The 19,715-nt window shown below is 45.9% G+C and overlaps 1 protein-coding gene across 2 annotated transcripts in view; it reads left to right on the forward strand.

Annotated features, from left to right (window-relative positions):
• Rufy1 (RUN and FYVE domain containing 1) overlaps window positions 1-15,727 on the forward strand; it is a 73,712-nt gene extending 57,985 nt beyond the window's left edge. For both annotated transcript variants that reach the window (XM_004666619.2, XM_045152541.1), the window contains 7 exons: window positions 2,483-2,580; window positions 6,259-6,378; window positions 7,057-7,186; window positions 9,068-9,162; window positions 12,786-12,834; window positions 14,005-14,082; window positions 15,131-15,727. In XM_004666619.2, the coding sequence (XP_004666676.1) occupies window positions 2,483-2,580; window positions 6,259-6,378; window positions 7,057-7,186; window positions 9,068-9,162; window positions 12,786-12,834; window positions 14,005-14,082; window positions 15,131-15,274 (714 nt within the window). In that variant the 3' untranslated portion in view covers window positions 15,275-15,727. The remainder of the gene's footprint in view (window positions 1-2,482; window positions 2,581-6,258; window positions 6,379-7,056; window positions 7,187-9,067; window positions 9,163-12,785; window positions 12,835-14,004; window positions 14,083-15,130) is intronic.
• Window positions 15,728-19,715: the final 3,988 nt, after the last annotated feature.

A 19,715-nucleotide genomic window follows, 5' to 3' on the forward strand; every position in this document is an offset into this window, starting at 1 on the left:
AGAATTCCAGGTCAGCCTGGACTTAAAAAGCAGAAAAAGCAAAGAGAAGAAGAATAAAAGAGCTCCTCGACAAATTGCGTATTCTAATGATTTTATGTTATATTCAGGTTTTCCTCCAAATATACACATAAACTTAATTAGCATGTGTTAGAGGAAAATTGCTGTAATAGTTTAGTAGAGTGTCTTTGAAATATGAAACTGTGTATTTCTGTGTAACAAAGTAGTACCAAGTCAAGCAGTTTTAAAAAGTGTAAGCCAGGTGTAGTGGCACACGCCTTTAGTCCCAGCACTGAGGAGGCAGAAGTAGGAGGATTGCTGTGAGTTCAAGGCCACCCTGAGACTATATAGTGAATTCCAGGTCAGCCTGGGCTAGAGCAAGATCCTACCTCAAAAAGATAGAGGGAGGGAGGGAGAGGGACTTGCTCTCCAAAATCACTCAGGGACCAGGCTAATGCACTCCAGCTTTCTAGGCCCCCTGAGTTGCCACCATTCTTGCCATTGGAAATGAAGAGAAAAGCAGAAGTCCTCGGCCAAGGACTTCTTATCTAGCAGTGAGACAGAAGTTGCACACATCACTTCTGGTCAGTTCTCTGGGAAAGAGCTAGTCACCATAGCCATGCTTGGCTTCAAGTGAGTCCTGAAAATGTTCCTTCCTGGGTTGCTGGCCAGATGAAAGGGAGAATATCTGAGTAGTTATACAGTTGTCTCTACTGCAATTAGTCCCACAGAAACTGCTGGGAAGTCCCATCTAGTCCCTGCATCCTGTCTAAAGGTCACAGCCCCTGGCTGATGACCATTACTCTCTAACAGCCTACATGACCTATGAGCTGGAAAACAGCTGTCCTCACAGGAGCCCGGCACAGCCAATATAGGATAGAGCAGAAACAAAGCAAACTCAATAGAAACGCCTATGGAAAAGGGAAGTGCAGGGCTGTAGAGAGGGTTCAGCAGTTAAGGCACTTGACTGCAAAGCCTAATGACCCAGGTTTGATTCCCTAATGCCCACATAAAGCCAGATGCATAAAGTGATGCATACACCTAGAGTTCATTTGTAGTGGCTGGAGGCCCTGGCATGCCCATTCTTTCTGTTTGTTTCTTCTCTTCCTCTCTCTTTCTCTGCTTGCAAATAAAACAAGGATGCGGGGGGCCACACAGCCAGCCCCTGGTGCTTAGCAGTCCTCCACCCTCTGGGCAGGATCCATGACGACCACAGCTCTGCTTCTGCCTTCTAAAGAAATGTCCACATCAGCTGAGGTCCTCAGTCTGAGTCAGGAAATGTCTTTCTCAGAGATGAGCAACTTTGATGGGCACTGCTTGCTTGTATTGCTTGACCATCCCGGCAATTGTAATAGGAATTACACAGCCACACGTATTTTTCAGAGCAGACTCATGGCTCCTTTGACAGCATAGTTGCCACTGATCTGTTTATTTCCTTGCCATGTGAAACCTCAGTTAATTGAACACAGTTCTCATACCTGCCTTATTACTGTCTTCTTGACTGTCAGGGTTGTATCTGCACATGTATCCATACTTATGTCAGGTCAATGGCAGATGGTCCATGTCTCTGCCATATTAATGGCAGATCATCTAAAACAGTTTGATATTTTGCTGTAAGGAATATAATGGGGGTTGTTAAACCTGGAGTTGCATGCAGTCTAGGCAAGAGTTCTACTGCCAAGCTACACTGCCAGCCTGCCTGGGGAGACTTGTACGACTCCACTTTTAGTCTTGTCTCACATACTGTATACTTTAGAGCAGCTGGCTTCTTGAGCCCCTTCCTGTGGTCTCTTCCTGTGCATCTCTCTTTGCAAGCTAGCTAGCTCTAACCTGAGCTCTTCCCTTCTTCCAGAGCCTTCTATTTTGTGAGTGTCCATTTCATGCTCCTCTGGTCACTTGGTCCCTGCCCTGGTTAAAAACCAGGACTGTGAGATGGAGAGATGGCTTAGTGGTTTTCAAACAGGTGTTATCAGCTATTTTCCTATCAAGAGAGGGAGGCTCAGGTAGAAAAACCAACTGAGGGTGAGAGCCAGTGATGGGCAGGGCTGTGTCCACTCCCACTACATGCAGCTTTCTCAGTCCAGGTTTTTTTTTTTTTTTTAAGTTTTATTTATTTATTCAAGAGAGAGGGAGAGAGAGAGAGGGAGAGAATGGGCACGCCAGGGCCTCTAGACACTGCAAATGAACTCCAGATGCATGCACCCCCTTGTGCATCTGGCTTACGTGGCTCCTGGAGAATCAAACCGGGATCCTTTGGCTTTGCAGGCAAATGCCTTAACTGCAAAGCCATCTCTCCAGCCCTACCCCTCTACTCTTGACAGAGCTGGGGTCCTTGACCCAGTTTGTCTTCCAGAGCTCTAGGGAAGAGCAGCACTTAATTAAATCCTCATGAACATATTAGCCATGATAACAATGAGACCCACTTGTCAGCAGAGCAGGTATGAAGGAGGGAGTCAGCTTCTGAGTCCCTTTCCTTGCTTCACAGAGTGCAGAGAGCAGCTTACAGCAGAAGAACGAAGCTATCGCATCTCTTGAAGGAAAAACCAACCAAGTGATGTCCAGCATGAAGCAAATGGAAGAAAGGTAATCACTTCCCCTCATATAGTCCTGCTCTAGGCCTGGAGACTTCTTCACAAGACCTCAGTTGAGGTGACTGTCCTTCCTGGAGCTGGATGCAAACGAGGTAGTTCTGGGGCTAGAGGGATGGCTTAGCGTTTGAGCATTTGCCTATGAAGCCTAAGAACCCCAGTTCAACATTTGATTCCCCAGTCCCCATGTAAGCCAGATGCACAAGGTGGCACATGCAATCTGGAGTTCATTTGCAGTGGTAGGAGGCCCTAGTGTGTCCATTCTCTCTCGCTCTCTCTGTCTGCCTTTCTCTGTCTATCACTCTCAAATAAGTAAAAAGAAAAATATTAAAAGGAAAGAAAAAGCCAGACGTGGTGGCACACGCCTTTAATCCCAGCACTCGGGAGGCAGAGGCAGGAGAATCGCCATGAGTTCAAGGCCACTCTGAGACTACACAGTGAATTCCAGGTCAGCCTGGACTAGAGTAAGACCCTACCTTGAAAAGCCAAAAAGAAAAAAAAAAAGGAAAGAAAAAAAATAGGTAGTTCTGGCCTGAGCTCTTCCCTTCTTCCCAGTTGTATCCTTACCTGGTTTGTACAGAGGTACCAGTGGAGTTCAGTGGAGAATAATGGTTGGTTTTTGTTGTTGTTGTTTCTTTTAATATTTGGGAACAGAGAAAGAGTGAGTGTGGGCACACCACGGTCTCTTACTGCTGCAAGATGTGGGCCACATTGCATCTGGCTTTACGTGGGTACTGAGGAATTGAATCTGGGCCACCAAGCTTTGCTAACAAGCACCTTTCACCACTGTGCCATCTCTCTAGTCTGAGAACAATGTTTCTAAATAAATGTTAGACCGACTAGCTGTCCATATGCCAAAAAAAATGAAGCTGGGTGTGGTGGTACACACCTTTAATCCCAGCCCTCTGGAGGCAGAGATAGGAGAATCACCATGAGTTCAAGGCCACTCTGAGACTACATAGTGAATTCCATATCAGCCTGGTCTAGAGCAAGACTCTACCTCAAAAAAATAAAAACAAGGCCAAGTGTGGTGACGCACGCCTTTAATCCCAGAACTTGAAAGGCAGAGGATCACTGTGAGTTCAAGGCCACCCTGAGACTACAGAGTGAATTCTAGGTCAACCTGGGCTAGAGTAAGACCCTACCTCAAAAAAAAAAAGTCTTGGTAGTTGCCCACAAGTACTTTAATGCCAGCACTCATACACACTCATTCACTATATGGTGAATTCCAGGTCACCCTGGGCTACAATGATACCCTACCTCAAAAAAAAAAAGAAGACTGGTGATAGTGCTCAGTGGTAGGACGTTTACCTCACATGTACAGAGACTTTAAATTTAATCAGCAGTATTGCACAAAAATTTTTAAAAAGGCAGAAACTAGAGAGATAGCTTGGAGGTTAAAGGCACTTGCTTTCAAAGACCAATGGGCCAGGTTTGATTTCCCAGGAAAAAGGTATTGGGGAAAAAAAAAAAAAACTAGATGTGGTGGCACACACCTGTAATCTCAGAAGTGAAAAGGCTAAATCAAAATGGAGTTTGAAGCCGGCTTGGGCTATTTAGAAGTGTTGAGTTTTGTTTTGTTTTTCCTGAGGCAGAGTCTCAGTCTAGCACAGGCTGACTTGGAACCCTCTGTATCCCCAGGCTAGCCTCAAACTCAGAGGGATCCTCCTGCCTCTGCCTCCCAAATGTTGGGATTAAAGGCATGTGCCATCATGGCCAACTCACAAATTTTTTGTTTTTGTTTTTCAAGGTAGGGTCTTACTGTAGCCCAGGCTGATCTGGAATTCACTATGTAGTCTCAGAGTGGTCTCGAATTCATGGTGATCCTCCTACCTCTGCCTCCAGAATGCTGGGATTAAAGGCATGTACCACCATGCCCAGCTGTTTTTTTAATTATTTTTATTTATTTATTTATTTGGGGGGGGAGAAACAGTGGGCCCTCTAATCACTGCAGACTCCATAAGCATGCGCCACCTTGTGCATCATTACATTACATAGTATAATGATCAGGCTCATGTCGCTGGGATGAACTTCCAAATCAGGCACAGTTATGGAGGAAGGAATATTTTTATTGTTATTTACAGATTCAGGGGAAGGTCCATAATGGCAAAAGAAGCTGGCCTGCTTTCACAGGCCAGAGCACAGAGAGAAACCAACACCATCATCAGCACAAGCAAGCACACTTCAGGAATTCCAGACTAAGCACAGCTCTCCCCCCACCTTTTATTTAAAAAAAAAACAATCAAAATGCATTTATTTAATATACATTTCAAGAGTTCACATAGACTTAAGGTTTGGGGTTTTTTGTTTTGTTTTGTTTTTTTTCTTTTTTACTTAATTTAAAAACAAATCCAAAGCCAAGCATAGTGGTGCACACCTTTAATCCCAGCACTTGGGAGGCAGAGGTGGGAGGATAATAATGAGTTCAGGGCCACCCTGAGACTACATCATGAATTACAAGCCTGGGTTTAAGAAAAACCCTACCTCGAAAAAAAAATATATAACATAAGTAGCACCTCTGCTGGAAACAGTCCATACTGAGGACAGGCCATCTAAAGTAAAAACAAAAGATGTCACAAAGAGAGGCTGAACAGCCGGGGTCAGGGCTGGAGACCTGGTTTGAATGGATTTCTTTCTTTCTTTCTTTTTTTAATGAGAGAGACAGAATTGGCACTGCAATCAAATTCCAGACACATGCACCACCTTGTGCTCAGGCGCCACCTTGTGCATCTGGGGAGTTGAACATGGGTCCTTAGGTTTCACAGGCAAGTACCTTAACCGCTAAGCCATCTCTCCAGCCCTGAGTAGGTTTTTTAAAGGTACTTAAGCTGTGGGGTTGTCCAGACCTCTGCAGCATGTGTGTTTAAAGAGTGTTGAATTCTCCCAGCAGGCTCTGGGTGGAGAGCAGGATGGTGCTGATGTCATATAGGGCAACTTATCCTTGAGACTGTCCAGGCACATGTTACCCTGGGTGTCCATGTTGGGGTGGTAGCAGAGTGTTGAACTTCTCTGCATGCATTGTAAGGGTGGCTACTTGGGAACTCTGGGATGTGTTTGGACCTCAGGTCATACATTTGTTTTGGCTGCTCCATGGATGGTCCTTATTCATTTGAAAAGGCTGTCTGATGCAGGAAAGGCAGAGTCCTTTGTCACCAGACATCATGAAGGTCATCAGCTCCTACTATCTGCAAGGCTCAGGCAGCACCCCTGCTGGGCTCAGCTCGTTTATGACTGGTGATGCTGGCAGCAGCTGGGTCATGATTTGGGGAGGCCATCTCAGTGTGCTGGCAGGGAGACAGGAGCTCGAACAACACTGCAACTATGGTCTTAGCAAGTTTTTTCTGTTTGTTTGTTTTTGTTTTGGTCTTAGCAAGTTTAAGACTGAGTTACACTGTCTCAAAGAAGAAAAACAAAATGCTGGGCGTAGTGGCGCACACCTTTAATCCCAGCACTTGGGAAGCAGAGGAGGATCATTGTGAGTGCAAGGCCACCCTGAGACTACAGAGTGAATTCAGGGTCAGCCTGGGCTAGAGTGAGACCCTACTTCAAAAACAAAGAAAAACAATAGATGAGGGAAGGAAGAGAGGGGAAGGAAGGAAGGAAGATTGGAAAAATTAGACAATACTTTACTTATAAAGACGGGATCAATGCATGTGCTTGGTGTTGCCTCTAGGTTACAGCACTCAGAAAAAGCCAGACAAGGTGCAGAGGAACGGAGCCACAAACTGCAGCAGGAGCTTGGTGGGAGGGTCAGCGCCTTACAGCTACAGTTGTCCCAGCTGCACGAGCAATGGTAAGGAGCGCAGGCAGTGTCAAGGAGGACTGGGAGGCAGGTTCCCACCATTATTATATGGTAAGGAGCCCAGGCATTATTATATGGTAAGGAGCGCAGGCAGTGTCAAGGAGGACTGGGAGGCAGGTTCCCGCCACTCTTCTTGTCTCTAAGGACAGTGAGGGACAACTAGCATACTACCTGAATTCACTTACACCAAACTATGTTAACATGGCAGCATATATGTTGAGTCAGCTAATGCTGGGTCACAAATGAGAGAGAAACAGTTTTGGGGGTCCAGCTGTTTCCCAGGCTCCATAGCTAGGGAGAGGAGACAGAAGTCCAGCTATGTTCACTTCCGACCTTGGTCACCCTTTCTCCAGCTTACTGGTGTCCTCCACTGTCTGCTGGTGGTGGGCTGTAAAGCAAGGTAGATACTGAACTTCCTTGCCACTCTGGTGATAACCGTCCTCAGTGTTCTCTCTCCACTGGCAGAAATGCCCACTATGTGCCTAACAGCTCCTCCTCTTTCTTACAGAGCACAGGAAAGGGAAAGGGAAGTGTGATTTCATTTCTAGCTGAAGGGTTTTGGTGTCCAAGTAGCAGTTCAGATGGTTCTCTATTTCCTATGTGGTGGGTTGTCGATTTTCCATGGACATGTCCCACTGAAACTAACTCCAGTTCATTGTGGAAAAACAGCTCAGGTCTAGAGAAAGAGTTGAAATTAGAAAAAGAACAAAGACAAGCTCTCCAGCGAGAATTACAGCATGAGAAAGATACGTCCTCTCTTCTTCGAACAGAACTGCAACAAGTTGAAGGACTGAAGAAGGTAAGGTACACTGAGCATGCTTCAGAAACTCCTGTGAAAGAGCCTCTCCTATAGGGTCCTCTCCCTGTTCCTCATGGAACCAGGCCTGGGCAAAGTTCCTTGCAGTTGAGCAGTCCTGTTCATTTGATCATGTCTTGAAACTGACTACTGCACAGAGAGCCCATACTAGGCTCCCAGGAAATGAAACCAGTGCAAATGACCTTCCTCAAGTCATCCCTGGGAAGCAGACTGAATCAGACCATGTAATCAACCCCAGGCTCCATTTCTTTCAGCCTCCCAAGTGCTGGGATTAAAGATGTGTGCCACTATGCCCAGCCTAGACAAAAAGCCATCTGTTTTTATTTTTATTTTATTTTAATTAATTTTTTGTTTTGTTTCTATTTTTCCGAGGCAGGGTCTCACTCTAGCCCAGGCTGACCTGGAATTCATTATGGAGTCTCAGAGTGGCCTTGAACTCTCAGGCAATCCTCCTACCTCTGCCTCCCAAGTGCTGGGATTAAATGCATGCACTACCACGTCTGGTTTATTTGTATTTTTTTGAAACAGGGTTTTGCTCTAGCCCAGATTGACCTTCCTCCTGGTTTTTTTTGGGGGGAGGTGGGGGGACTTTTTTTGATTTATTTTTATTTGAGAGAGAGAGAGGCAGTAGAGAGAACAGGCATGCCAGGGCATCTAACTGCTGTAATGGAACTTCAGACACATATACCCCCTTGTACATCTGGTTTATATGGGTTCTGGGGAATCAAACCTGGGTCCTTTGGCTTTGCAAGCAAGTGCCTTAACTACTTAAGACATCTCTCCAGCCAATTTTGTTTTGTTTTGTTTTGTTTTTTTGAGGTAGGATCTTACTCTAGCCCGGCCTGACCTGGAATTCACTAGGTAGTCTCAGGATGGCCCTGAGCTCACAGCTATCTTTGCCTCCCAAGTGCTGGTATTAAAGGCGTGCACCACCACACCAAGTACTGTTGTTAAAACGTGTCTTTGAAGCCAGGTGTGGTGGTGGAGGCAGAGGAAGGATTGCTGTGAGAATACAGAGTGAATTCTGGGTCAGCCTGGGCTAGAGTGAGACTATATCTCGAAAAACCAAAATAACATGTCTTTGGAGGCTCAAAGTAGGCAAAGCCTTCCTCATCCTTTGGGGTAATTGAATGTAGCCTAAACAAGTGCATTCCTCTGTTGCTCCCCTCTAGCTGCTTATTCTTAATAAGTAAGCTGAAGGAGGTTAGCCCCAATAGGGGTTGGATGACAGTACAACAAAACTGCTTCTCAACCTACAAAACACTCTGACCTGATCTGTTTGTTGCCCTTGTTAACAAAACCTTAAAAACGCTGGAGGGCTGGAGAGATGGCTTAGCAGTTAAGATGCTTGCCTGCAAAGCCTAAGGACCCAGGTTCAACTCCCCAGCACCCATATAAGCCAGATGCACAGGTGGCGCATGTGTCTGGAGTTCATTTGCAGTAGCTGGAGGCCCTGATGCACCCATTCTATCTGTCTCTTCCTCTCCTTCTCTCTCTTAAATAAATAAATAAAATATTTAAAAATAAATAAAAAAGAAAGAAACAGTGGAGATTATAGGCAGGAGAGATGATTCAGCAGTTAAAGGTACTTGCTTAAAAAGCCTAACATCTTAGGTTCAATTCCCCAGTACCTACATAAAGCCAGATGCACAAAATCGCACATGTGTTGAATTCATTTGCATGTCCATTCTGTCTCTGTCTACAAATAGATAAAATATTGCAGGAAGGATCACTGTGAATTCAAGGCCACCTTGAGACTACATAGTGAATTCCAGGTCAGCATAAGTTAGAGTGATACCCTACCTTGAAAAAAAAGAAAAAAGTACTGGAGATTGTGTCCAATGTCTGGCTTGTCCATTTTAGGAGTTACGGGAGCTCCAGGATGAGAAGGCAGATTTAAAGAAGGTCTGTGAGGAGCAAGAGCAAGCCCTTCAGGAAATGGGACTGCACCTCAGCCAGTAAGAGACAACTCCCTTCCCCTCTGGTCTACATGCAGGGTAGAACTGGGTACCCTCCTATCCATAGGAAATATACCAGCCCAGTCTGCTCACCTCAGCACCCAAACCTACTTGCTTTTGTTAGGAGATAAGGCCACTGGAAAGCATGCAGTCTCTTCAGTGACCTCCAGGAAGTTAGGCTCAAGGAAGTAACCACATGGGTCTACTAATCAGCTACATAGTAATCAGTTGGATAATCCTTTGGAATCCTTTTCTAGTTACCAAAGGAACCAGAGGCTTGTGTTTAGTAGCTAGAGTCTGGGTCAGCCTAGAGGGAACAGAGATGGCTTGAGAAAGCCACCAATGCAAGCTCACAAACCAGCACCATCTCCCTGCCTTCTGAATTCCCCAGAGGTCATCTCCCAGCTGCTGGTACTCAGAAATACAGAAAGTCAGTTCCCCTTGACAGTTCCCTTACCCCCATCCCTGCTATCCCAGTCTCCACAGGCTGCGCAGAAGTTGGACTTAGGAGTAAGTCACACTGTGGCATTTGTGGGTTTCTGTGATGATTGCACTTGTAAACACAGCAGGTAGGTAGATTTTTTTCCTACCTTGGTTGTAAGTGACAAAAATCCAACTCAAACTGGCTTAACAACAGCCATAAGGACTCAGTCTCTGCCTTCTACCTCTGCCATTCTGCTTGGCATTTACCATACAGGTAGGTCTGGCACCTAGCAGAGATAACAGAGGGAAGTCTGTATTGGAATAAAGCAATGGGCACTCTCATGGTCAGTACAGCCTGTAGTCAGAAAAGGTGCAAAGATAGGAACCAAAAGTAGAGTAAACTAGGAACACTCTGAGGTAGCTATAGATATGTACTGCCTTGTTTTGTTTCTTAGTCTGGGAAATTAGAGAGTGTATTGCTGGGGATCAGATCTAAGGCCTTGCATATGCCGAGTAAGAGTTCTACCACTGAGCTATATGTTTTATGAGCTAATCTTACTAAGTAGCCCAGACTGGCCTTGAACAGTCCTACTTCAGGCATGCACCTTGCTGGTTATTCTGTTATTAAGAAAATAAGTAAAATGTAATGGCTGTGCTCTTGCAAATGAAAATATTACTCATTTACTGTCTTTAGAAAGCTCAGGGTTTCTGCTCAGTTGCCTCTTGCACCACCTTCTCTATGTGCCTCATGCTTAGCCTGATACCTGCATGCACTGGCCCATCCTTCCCTGACAGTTTCTGAGCATTAGGCCATGTGGCTGTCTCCACACTAATAAGCCCAAGCCAGCTCTTCAGGCATCCCAGATACACTTGCCAGAAGCAGATGTGGAACTTTTGAGGCTAGTTGGAAAGGGCTGCTTGGGTTTGCATCCTACTGTCTTCAAGCTGGACAGATGTAGGCAAAGTCAGACCTCATAGATATCCATGGTTTTCTAACCTTGGCAATGCCTCCCTGCTGATGCCTGATCTAAGCATCAGCACCCTATCTCAGGCTGCTCAACCACATTGCCTCTCTGGGCTGAGGTCAAGGTTAGGCACATGAAAACTGACAGGATTTTCGGAGGTCCTACCTTCCCATTTTCCTTGGTCTTCTTGCTGCTGGGAGCCATGTCAGGTGACTGGAGAAGAAACACCCATTCTCAGACCCTCTATCAGCTAGTTTAGTTCCCAAAGATCTTATGTGATCAGACTGCTGTCTTGACCACATTTGCAAGGCCTGTTTCTGCAGCTAGACAGGGGAGGGGTGAGCTGCTTGCTAGTCAGTAGCAAAAGCCATAATGCCTTGTGATTTCTATGCCTTCCCTTTGTTTGACCTGTATCCTAGAGTCCTTGCTGTTTTTACAACTAATCTAATAATGGTTTAATCTTAACTTTAAATAAAAATTTACAAGGTTGCTCCCAAATTGCAAATGCAGGCATGGTGGCTCCACCTGTAATCCTAACATTTTGGATAATTGAGGTAAGAGAATTGCTGTGTGTTCAAAGCTAGCCTAGGCTACAGAATGAGCCAGCTTGGGCTAGAGTGAGACCCTGCCTCAACATAAAAGTAGAAGCTTGGCCGGGCATGGTGGCACACACCTTTAATCCCTGAGGAAGCAGAGGGAGGAGGATCGCCTTGAGTTCGAAGCCACCCTGAGACTACAGAGTGAATTCCAGGTCAGCCTGAGCTAGAGTGAGACCCTACCTCAAAAAAAAAAAAAGTAAAAGCTCTTCTTGGCTGTCCATCCCTCCTGCTCAGGTCATTTTCCTCTGTCCCAGCCTGGGACCCTTATTCCTACATGGGCTTTCTAACCTCTCCTGCTGCTGGGATTAAAGGCAAGCACCACCACACCTGTACAAATGTGATTTTTTACTTGATTCTGAGCTGGGGAGATAGCTCAGTGGCTAAAGATGTTTGTGTGAGTTCTAAAAATTTAGACCATGTACATCCTATCTCTTACATGAGCACAAGTGGAATCCTGTTAGCCAGCCCCATCTAGAAGCAGGCAAGGAGAAGACTGAAATTGAGGATCAGGATGAAAACACGGTGGCAACTCAACCAGTGCTAGCTAGCCCCTGCTGCACTGTGCTTTATGTGCAGAAACCTGGACTTTGAGATTGTTCACAATCTTTAAGTGACTACATTTAAAATCAGTTGAAGCCAGGTGTAGTGGCACATCCCTTTAATCCCAGCACTTGGGGGACAGAGGTAGGAGGATCACTGTGAGTTTGAGGCCAGCCTGGGACTACAGAGTAAGTTCCAGGTCAGCCTGGGCTAGAGGAAGACCCCCCCTGGAGGAAAAAAATAATAAAAATCATTTGAAACCCTTGCAGGCTAAACAGTCTGCTTCCAGATTCTGTCCCAGGCATGGCCTTAAACTTAAGCATATGTGGGAGTTAGGGTAAAGTGACCAATGGGGTGGGGGGAATAAAAAAGGTGGAAAGCATTTTATTTAATTTTGCCTGTGTGAGTGAGGCAGGAAGACCACCATGGGTGTTCATATCCAGCCTAGGCTATACAGGGAGCTCTTATCTCAAAATCCAAAATAGGAGCAGTGTGCGGTGGTGCATGCCTTTAATCCCAGCATTTGGGAGGCAGAGGCAGAAGGCTCAGCATGAGTTCAAGGGCACCCTTAGGCTACAGAATTCCAGGTCAGCCTGGACTACAGCAACACTACCTAGAAAAACCAAAAAGAAAAAAAGGAAATCCAAAGTAGGGATGGGCATACCAGGGTCACTAGTCAGTTCAAACTTGACATGGATGCTGGGCCCAAGCTGGCAGGATTTGTAAGCAAGCACCTTTAATGGTTGAGCCATCTCTTCAGCCCCTTATTTTAGATGTTTTAAATATACTTATTTGCAAGCAGAGAAGAGAATTATCATGCCACTTTGTGCATTTGGCTTTATATGGGTACTGGAAATCAAACCTGGGTTGTTAATCTCAGTAGGCAAGCACCTTAGCTACTGAGCTCTCTCTCCAGCCCAAAAATTGTGGGTTTTTTTTTTTGGTTTCAAGGTAAGGTCCTACTGTATAGCCCAAGCTGGATGTAATCACCTCTAGAAAGAACTTTAGAATGCCCTGGTTCTCTTCACACCCCAAAATCAGTCACTGTAGTTGTCATAATCTTTCCCTGCTACAAAATCTTTTTTTAATCTTCCAGGTCCAAACTGAAGATGGAAGACATAAAAGAAGTAAACAAGGCACTGAAGGTATTGACTTAGTGTTACTCATCCATGTGAGCTTGTATGCACATTATCATATGTTCCCAAGTTCAGGCAATGCTGCCAAGTGGAGGTGTGAGCCTGAACCTACTTCTAATTACAGTACCTCTGCTGTCTGCTGTAATTTGAGGCCTAGATAGAAATCTAGAGGAAGAAAGGGAACAGAGGCCTAAGGATGTTTCTTCCAAGTTGGAGCATTGACCATTGGCCACCTCTGACTTGTGTCCTTGTGAAGTTGACAGCAGGATCTCTGCTCTGGACAGGTGTGCCAGGTGGAGGAGGCCTGCCTTTTGCAGAGTTCTCACAGCAAGCCAGGGCAGAAAAAGGCTGTTTCAGAGGGCCATCCTGCTTTGAATGGCCTGTGATGGAAGCCAGGTGGCAGCTGAAGATGCCTGCCACCTTTCCCTGTCTAGTTTAGCAGGTGCATGATTCTCTGCCTATTCCTGCCATTGAAAGTGATCTTCCTCCGTAGACTGAAAAGTCCTGGAATGAGCTGCCTGTCTGTATACTCCCCCCCACCCCAGCCTGCAGTGCTTACATAAAACAATGACAGGGAAACAGCTCCAGAGGGAAGATCAGATGTCTAGGGGCCAGAAGTGCCACATCTTTGACCCCTCTGGATCACATCCCGGTCCCTAAGAGTGGATAACTCTCATCAGCGTCTCCTGATGAACCATCATCTTTCAGAACCTGTTTTCTGTACCCAAGAACCTGCTTCCCAAGGTCATTTGAAGGACTGGAGGGTTGTGGTGGGAAGAGCTTCTGAGCCTAAAAGCTTCCATCTCCCTGCAAGTTGCAAGTGTCACAGGTCTATATCTCTTGTTCTAAACACAGACTTAGCTCCTCCCACTCCAGCAAGTCAGTGGGATCGCTCTTCAACAGTGCTTGACTCTGGTGATCTCAGCCAAAGGGGACTTACTGAACTGCTAGACAATAAGCCATGAGACCCCAAGGGCAACCTGCTAACAGTCAGGAGGACAAGCACTGTATGGATCAGTGAGGGGGGGAGGGCCTTCATTAGTCCTGAGGCTACATCTGGTGAAGCAGAAGTGCCTCAGAAGGAAACCAGGTACAACGATAAGGACAGGGTGATACAGCCTGAACAGAATTGGGTTACGGGGTCACAGAAAATGGAGTCATAGGGTATTCTCTCCTCAGGGGCATACGTGGCTTAAGGATGATGAAGCAACACATTGTAAGCAGTGTGAAAAGGAGTTCTCTATTTCCCGGAGAAAGGTATGTGGGGTGACCACAGTCCCCTAGGCTTCTCTTTGTCTAGTGACAAAGAAAAATTCCAGGTGCACTACACTGAGCCAGGCAGCCCCACTCCTGCCTATCTACACAGGTGACAAGCCCAGCCTCCCAGGCCACTTATACGCCTCTTGCCCCTGCATCCTTTAATGTTTCTTTTGGGCAATTGGCTGTTGTAGGTAAGTAAACCACTGAAGATTCTTCATATTCCAGCAGGACCCAGAATTGGCAGATAAAAATAGAACAGGGCTGGAAAGATAGCTTAGCGGTTAAGCACTTCCCTGTGAAGCCTAAGGACCCCGGTTCGAGGCTCGATTCCCAGATCCCACGTTAGCCACATGCACAAGGGGGTGCACGCGTCTAGAGTTCATTTGCAGAGGCTGGAAGCCCTGGCGCACCCATTCTCTCTCTCCCCTCCTCTCTGTGTCTGTTGCTCTCAAATAAATAAATAATTTAAAAAAAAAAATAGAACATGAGGGACCTTTGACCAAAACTTAAGTGACCTTGTAAGTCTACCTCTACCTATAGCCTACTAAGGTCCTTGGAACAGGAGGTCCTGAGCACCCCCACACCCACTACAAGTGGCAGGTCCTTGATGAACACCCTTACCAAGAAGCAGTAGGACAAAAGATGGTCTAAGAGCTGGGAGCTGAAGGAATCACAAAGTCCTGCCAACTACCAGCACATGCTCACCTGCTCCAAAGCACAAGTTCAGAGCTGGAAGCCCTCCTATGGCCTGCTATAGATGGGTAACCTGGCTGACCCCACATAAGCAGCCCAGTTCAAGGCAATCCAGCCTTGACTAAGAGCCAAGAGCAGAAGCTATCCAGGCTTGGCTTGGTTTCCATCACATACCAGGTTCCTGACAACCCTGTTTATAAAGAATTACTTACCTCCAGCCAAGCGATGGCTAAAAACAGGTCACCACCCTGGGTTGCAGCCATTAGAGAACAAGCCAGGAGGGACATGAAGGTATCTATGGCTATGTGGGCCATCCTTGCCCAGATATCTGACTGCTTTCTCTGTCCTCTAGCACCACTGCCGCAACTGTGGCCACATCTTCTGCAACACCTGCTCCAGCAATGAGCTGGCCCTACCTTCCTATCCCAAGCCAGTTCGAGTGTGTGACAGCTGCCACACCCTTCTTCTACAGCGCTGCTCCTCCACAGCCTCCTGAGCTTTCTTTCCTGGGGTGGAAGGCAGCCTCAGGTACAGTGCCAAACTCTGGGTCTTCAGGGGACTGACAAAATGAAAGGAACAAACAAATGGAATCCTAGCCACATTGTCAGCCTCTGATGACAACATGCCCAGGTGGCAGCTAAGCACTTTTCTATGATTTATATGGACTGAAACTCATTCATGAACACGGACATCAATGACTTTGGTTCAGATATTAATTTCATGATTTTGCTACTGTTGTTTTTACTTCTCAAAGGATTAACCTACTTGGCAGCAGTTTACACTAATATGCAATCACTTTTTCTTTCCTGCCCTCCATCCCATGAAAACCTTGACATAATGCAGTGCTTGAAACCATGTAGGCTGGTTAGTATGCCTTGTCTGCTTCAGCAGTGGCAGACTTGCCATCATGCCCTGTTGTTGGCCCTGCAATAAAATCCTTTATTTTTCAGTCTGTTGTACACAAAGTGCTATGCAAACAGCAGAAGGTTATATTGCCTGGGCTGTCTGTGCTCCACTAGAGCAAGGCAAGGACAGAAAGCAAGGTAAAGAATCACTGGCCTGTCACCAAAGCTCAAGGTGGTCACTTACACAGATGCCTTACAATTGGGTTATATCCTGACAAACCCAGCATTAAAGTGTTATACTACATACACTATACTATCTGATCCCACCACAGCTTAGCATGCGAATGAGCAAAAACACCTAACTCAACCTCACTAGGTGGCCAAGTCTGGCCTTAAAGTCCTGATTCTCCTTTGTCTACCTCCCAAATGCTGGGCTTACTTACTTCACTTGCCCATTTTATAAGGAAGTATTGGATTATGAGTTAATTTACTGAAAACTATGCTGAAAAACCTGGCTTCTCTATAGATACTTAACTGCATTATGAAATTGGACCGTTATGAAAATTAGAACTATTTTTGAAGGACTTCACAGATGTAAGAACCTGCCAAGCTAGGACAAAAACCATTGGTCGGCTATGAAAACTGGCTTCCTCATCTATGGTCCCAGAGTCTACTAACACCCCAACCGATGAAGCGAACCACCTGAAACCTACAGTAAAATCAGTATTCCAACAGGTGACATAGACAAGCCTTCCAGCCCTCAAGCCTTTCCAACCTTCCAATTTGCTCAAAACCCACCTTCACTTCTTCCAGTTACCTGCCCTGTTTGCTGAATCCAAGCCTCCTGAGCTATCCATCCTGTCCACACCTGGGTTGTGACACCTGACATACTTTCAACTGAAATAAGATTCCTTAGGTTTTATGAATGGAAAACCCAACCCCCCACTGCACTGACCACCCCCAAACTGGTCCAGTTTCAGCTCAGTACCTTGTTTGCACAGCTTGCTCAGGAACCTTCTGAGCCTTAGATCTCTCATCTGCATATAAAAAAGCACACCAGCCTGGAGTGGTGGCATGCCTTCAATCCCAGCAATCCCAGAGGTAGAAGGATCCCTGAGTTGGAGGCCACCCTGAGATTACATAGTGAATTCCAGCTTGGGCTAGAAAACTTGAACCCTTCCACTTAAAAAAGAAGACCAACTTCTAAACCAGGTATGGTGGTGCACTCCTTTAATCCCAGGCAGAGGAAGGAGGATCACTATGAGTTTGAGGCCACCCTGAAACTACATAGTGAATCCCAAGTCAGCCTGGAAAACCAAAAAAAAAAGACCAACTTCTCACACTACTAACAGTGACAATAAGTGTTCCATTAAGATTTTTCTCCCCCCCCAAAAAAAAACTTTTTTCCTGTATTTCTCTTTTTTGCTCCCAATCTCATCTCTACCTCCCCAATAACAAATGTTCAAAAAGCATTATTTACAACAAACCCAGGTAGCTAAATCACCAGTATTTAGCTGTCGCAGTGGTTACTCTTTCTATATCAAACTCAATTGTGTGTATTGGAATCTCATTTTCCAGTGTGAGCAGCTGCTTCATACTCTTGCCATTATATCTTCCCTGCCATGATGGACTATAATCTCAAACTGTAAAGTAAACTGGTCCTTTAAAAAGGCAGAAAGACTTGGGAGGCAGAGGTAGGAGGGTCACCGTGAGTTTGAGGCCACCTTGAGACTGTAATGAATCCCAGGCCAGCCTGAGCTAGACAAAAAAAAAAAAAAGGCAGAAAGCTCAATGTGGTGGCACTTGCCTTTAATCCCAGTACTGGGGAGACAGATGTCCATGAGTTTGAGGCCAGCCTGGAGCTACAGAATGAGTTTCAAGTCAGCCTGGGCTGCAGTGAGAATCAAATCAACACAGCCTCCCTCTGAAAATCCTCTCTAGACCTGTTTAGGACACATGCTACACACAATAAATGCACTCCAAGCTTCATTCCAGTGGTGTGGAGCTGTGTCCAGTCCTCACAGTAGGGAATGTAGCCACGCAGATCTGCAGAGCCCTCTGCATGTCTTCCTTGTTCAATGCTGTTATAGACAAAAAACAAAATGGTTAATTCTCAACATTTTTCACTCTGCCCAGCTTTGCTAACGTTTTTATGAGAGCAAGAGAGAACTGACATGCCAGGGCCTCCAGCAGAATTCTAGATGTGTGCACCACCTTGTGTACATGAAAAACCTTTGCACATATGTCTGGTTTACATGGGACCTGGAGAACCAAACATGGATCCTTAGGCTTTGCCTTAACCACTAAGCCATCTCTCCAGCCCCTACTAACTTTCTAGTAGAATCTCACTCTGTCCATGGTTGATGTGGAATTCACTGTGTAGTCTCAACCAGGTTGGCCTTGAACTCATAGCAGTCCTTCTATCTCTGCCTCCCAAATGCTGGGATTAAAGGTGTGCGCCTCCTCCCATTGCTAACCTTTTGTAGGAAACAAAAAGTATCTTCAGCATGGTCACAAGCAATTTAACTAACACACTTGGCCCAAGCCACCACTGCAGCTTTCCCTTTTGTCCTCTTTCAGCACTGAAGACGAGACACAGGCTGGGGAGATTGTACTTGTCTGCAAGGCCTGCTGGTCAGTACAGGTTCATTTTCCCCAATACCCACATAAAGCCAGATGCAAGTGGTGCATGAATCATTTACAGTTTAAATTTAAAAAAAAAAAAAATTTAGCTGGGTGTGGTGGCGCATACCTTTAATCCCAGGTAGCAGAGGTAGGATCATTGTGAGTTCAAGGCCACCCTGAGACTACATAGTGAATTTCAGGACAGCCTGGGCTACAGAGCAAGACCCTACCTTGGAAAATTGAAAAAAAAAATTTAGACAGCTGGGCATGGTGGCACATGCCTTTTAATAACAGAGCACTTGGGAGGTTGAGGTAGGAGAGTCGTCATGAGTTTGGAATAAGCCTGGAGCTACAGACTGAGCTCAAAGTCATCCTAGGCTAGAGTGAGACCCAGCCTTGAAAAGAATAAAACCCAGGCATGGCAGCACATACTTTTAATCCCAGGCAGGAGTAGGAGGATCACCATGAGTTCAAGGCCACCCTGAGATTACATAGTGAATTCCAGGTCAGCCTGAGCTACAGTGAGACCCTACTTCGAAAAACCAAAAACAAAAAGGCGGCAAAAACGTAAAGCTCAAAACCCCAATTCCAAGCCAGGCATGGCAGCACATGCCTTTAATCCCAGCACTTGGGAGGCAGACAGGAAGATTACCATGAGTTCAAGGCCACCCTGAGAGACTACATAGTTAATTCCATGTTAGTCTGGACCACCAGTGAGACCCTACCTAGGGAAAAAAAAAAAAAAAAACCTAAATTCCAAACCCTGCTTGCCTAGTTACTCATTAATGCCTTGGTTCAATCACCAGCAGTACTGCTGAACAAAAGGTGCAACAGCACACATGACCAACGCTCAGGAGGCTGGCTGGGCGTGGGTTTAAGAACAGCCTGGGGTACACACCAAGACCTCAGCATCTATGAGCTACCTCCTAGAAAACATACCATACCATATGCTGGCTGTTGTGGCATACACCTTTAATCCCAGGAGGATCACCTTGAGTTCAAGGCCACCCTGAGACCACATAGTGAATTCCAGGGCAGCCTGAGCTACAGTGAGATCATACCTCAAAAATCAAAAAGCATAACATATAAACAAAAATCTAAAAATGCTTCTGTATTAACCCATATTTGTCACCCCTCCCTTGCCTCTGGTATTTCTCAGACATACTTGAAGGCATCTTGGACATGCAGGCCATGCAGTGTGAGCACTGGCATCCTCTCCCCTGTGCGCGTGCATTACATTACAGACCTATCAGACCAGGTTCTCGTGCAGTCAGGCCAAAGTAGCCCTTCCATAAGGGCCATTGCCAGGTTTACCTGTGATGCACTGGAAAGAGAGTGATGACATCTACACAACAGCCTCAACTGCCAAGCCTTTCTGCCTCAGCCAGACATGGACCTACACCCCAGGCAGGAAGACAGCCACCAAGAAAGTCCACACGACCACTGAAGCATAGACAAGACAAAGTG

Source organism: Jaculus jaculus, chromosome 6 (assembly GCF_020740685.1).
Source record: "Jaculus jaculus isolate mJacJac1 chromosome 6, mJacJac1.mat.Y.cur, whole genome shotgun sequence".
NCBI classification, from domain to species: Eukaryota; Metazoa; Chordata; class Mammalia; order Rodentia; family Dipodidae; genus Jaculus; species Jaculus jaculus.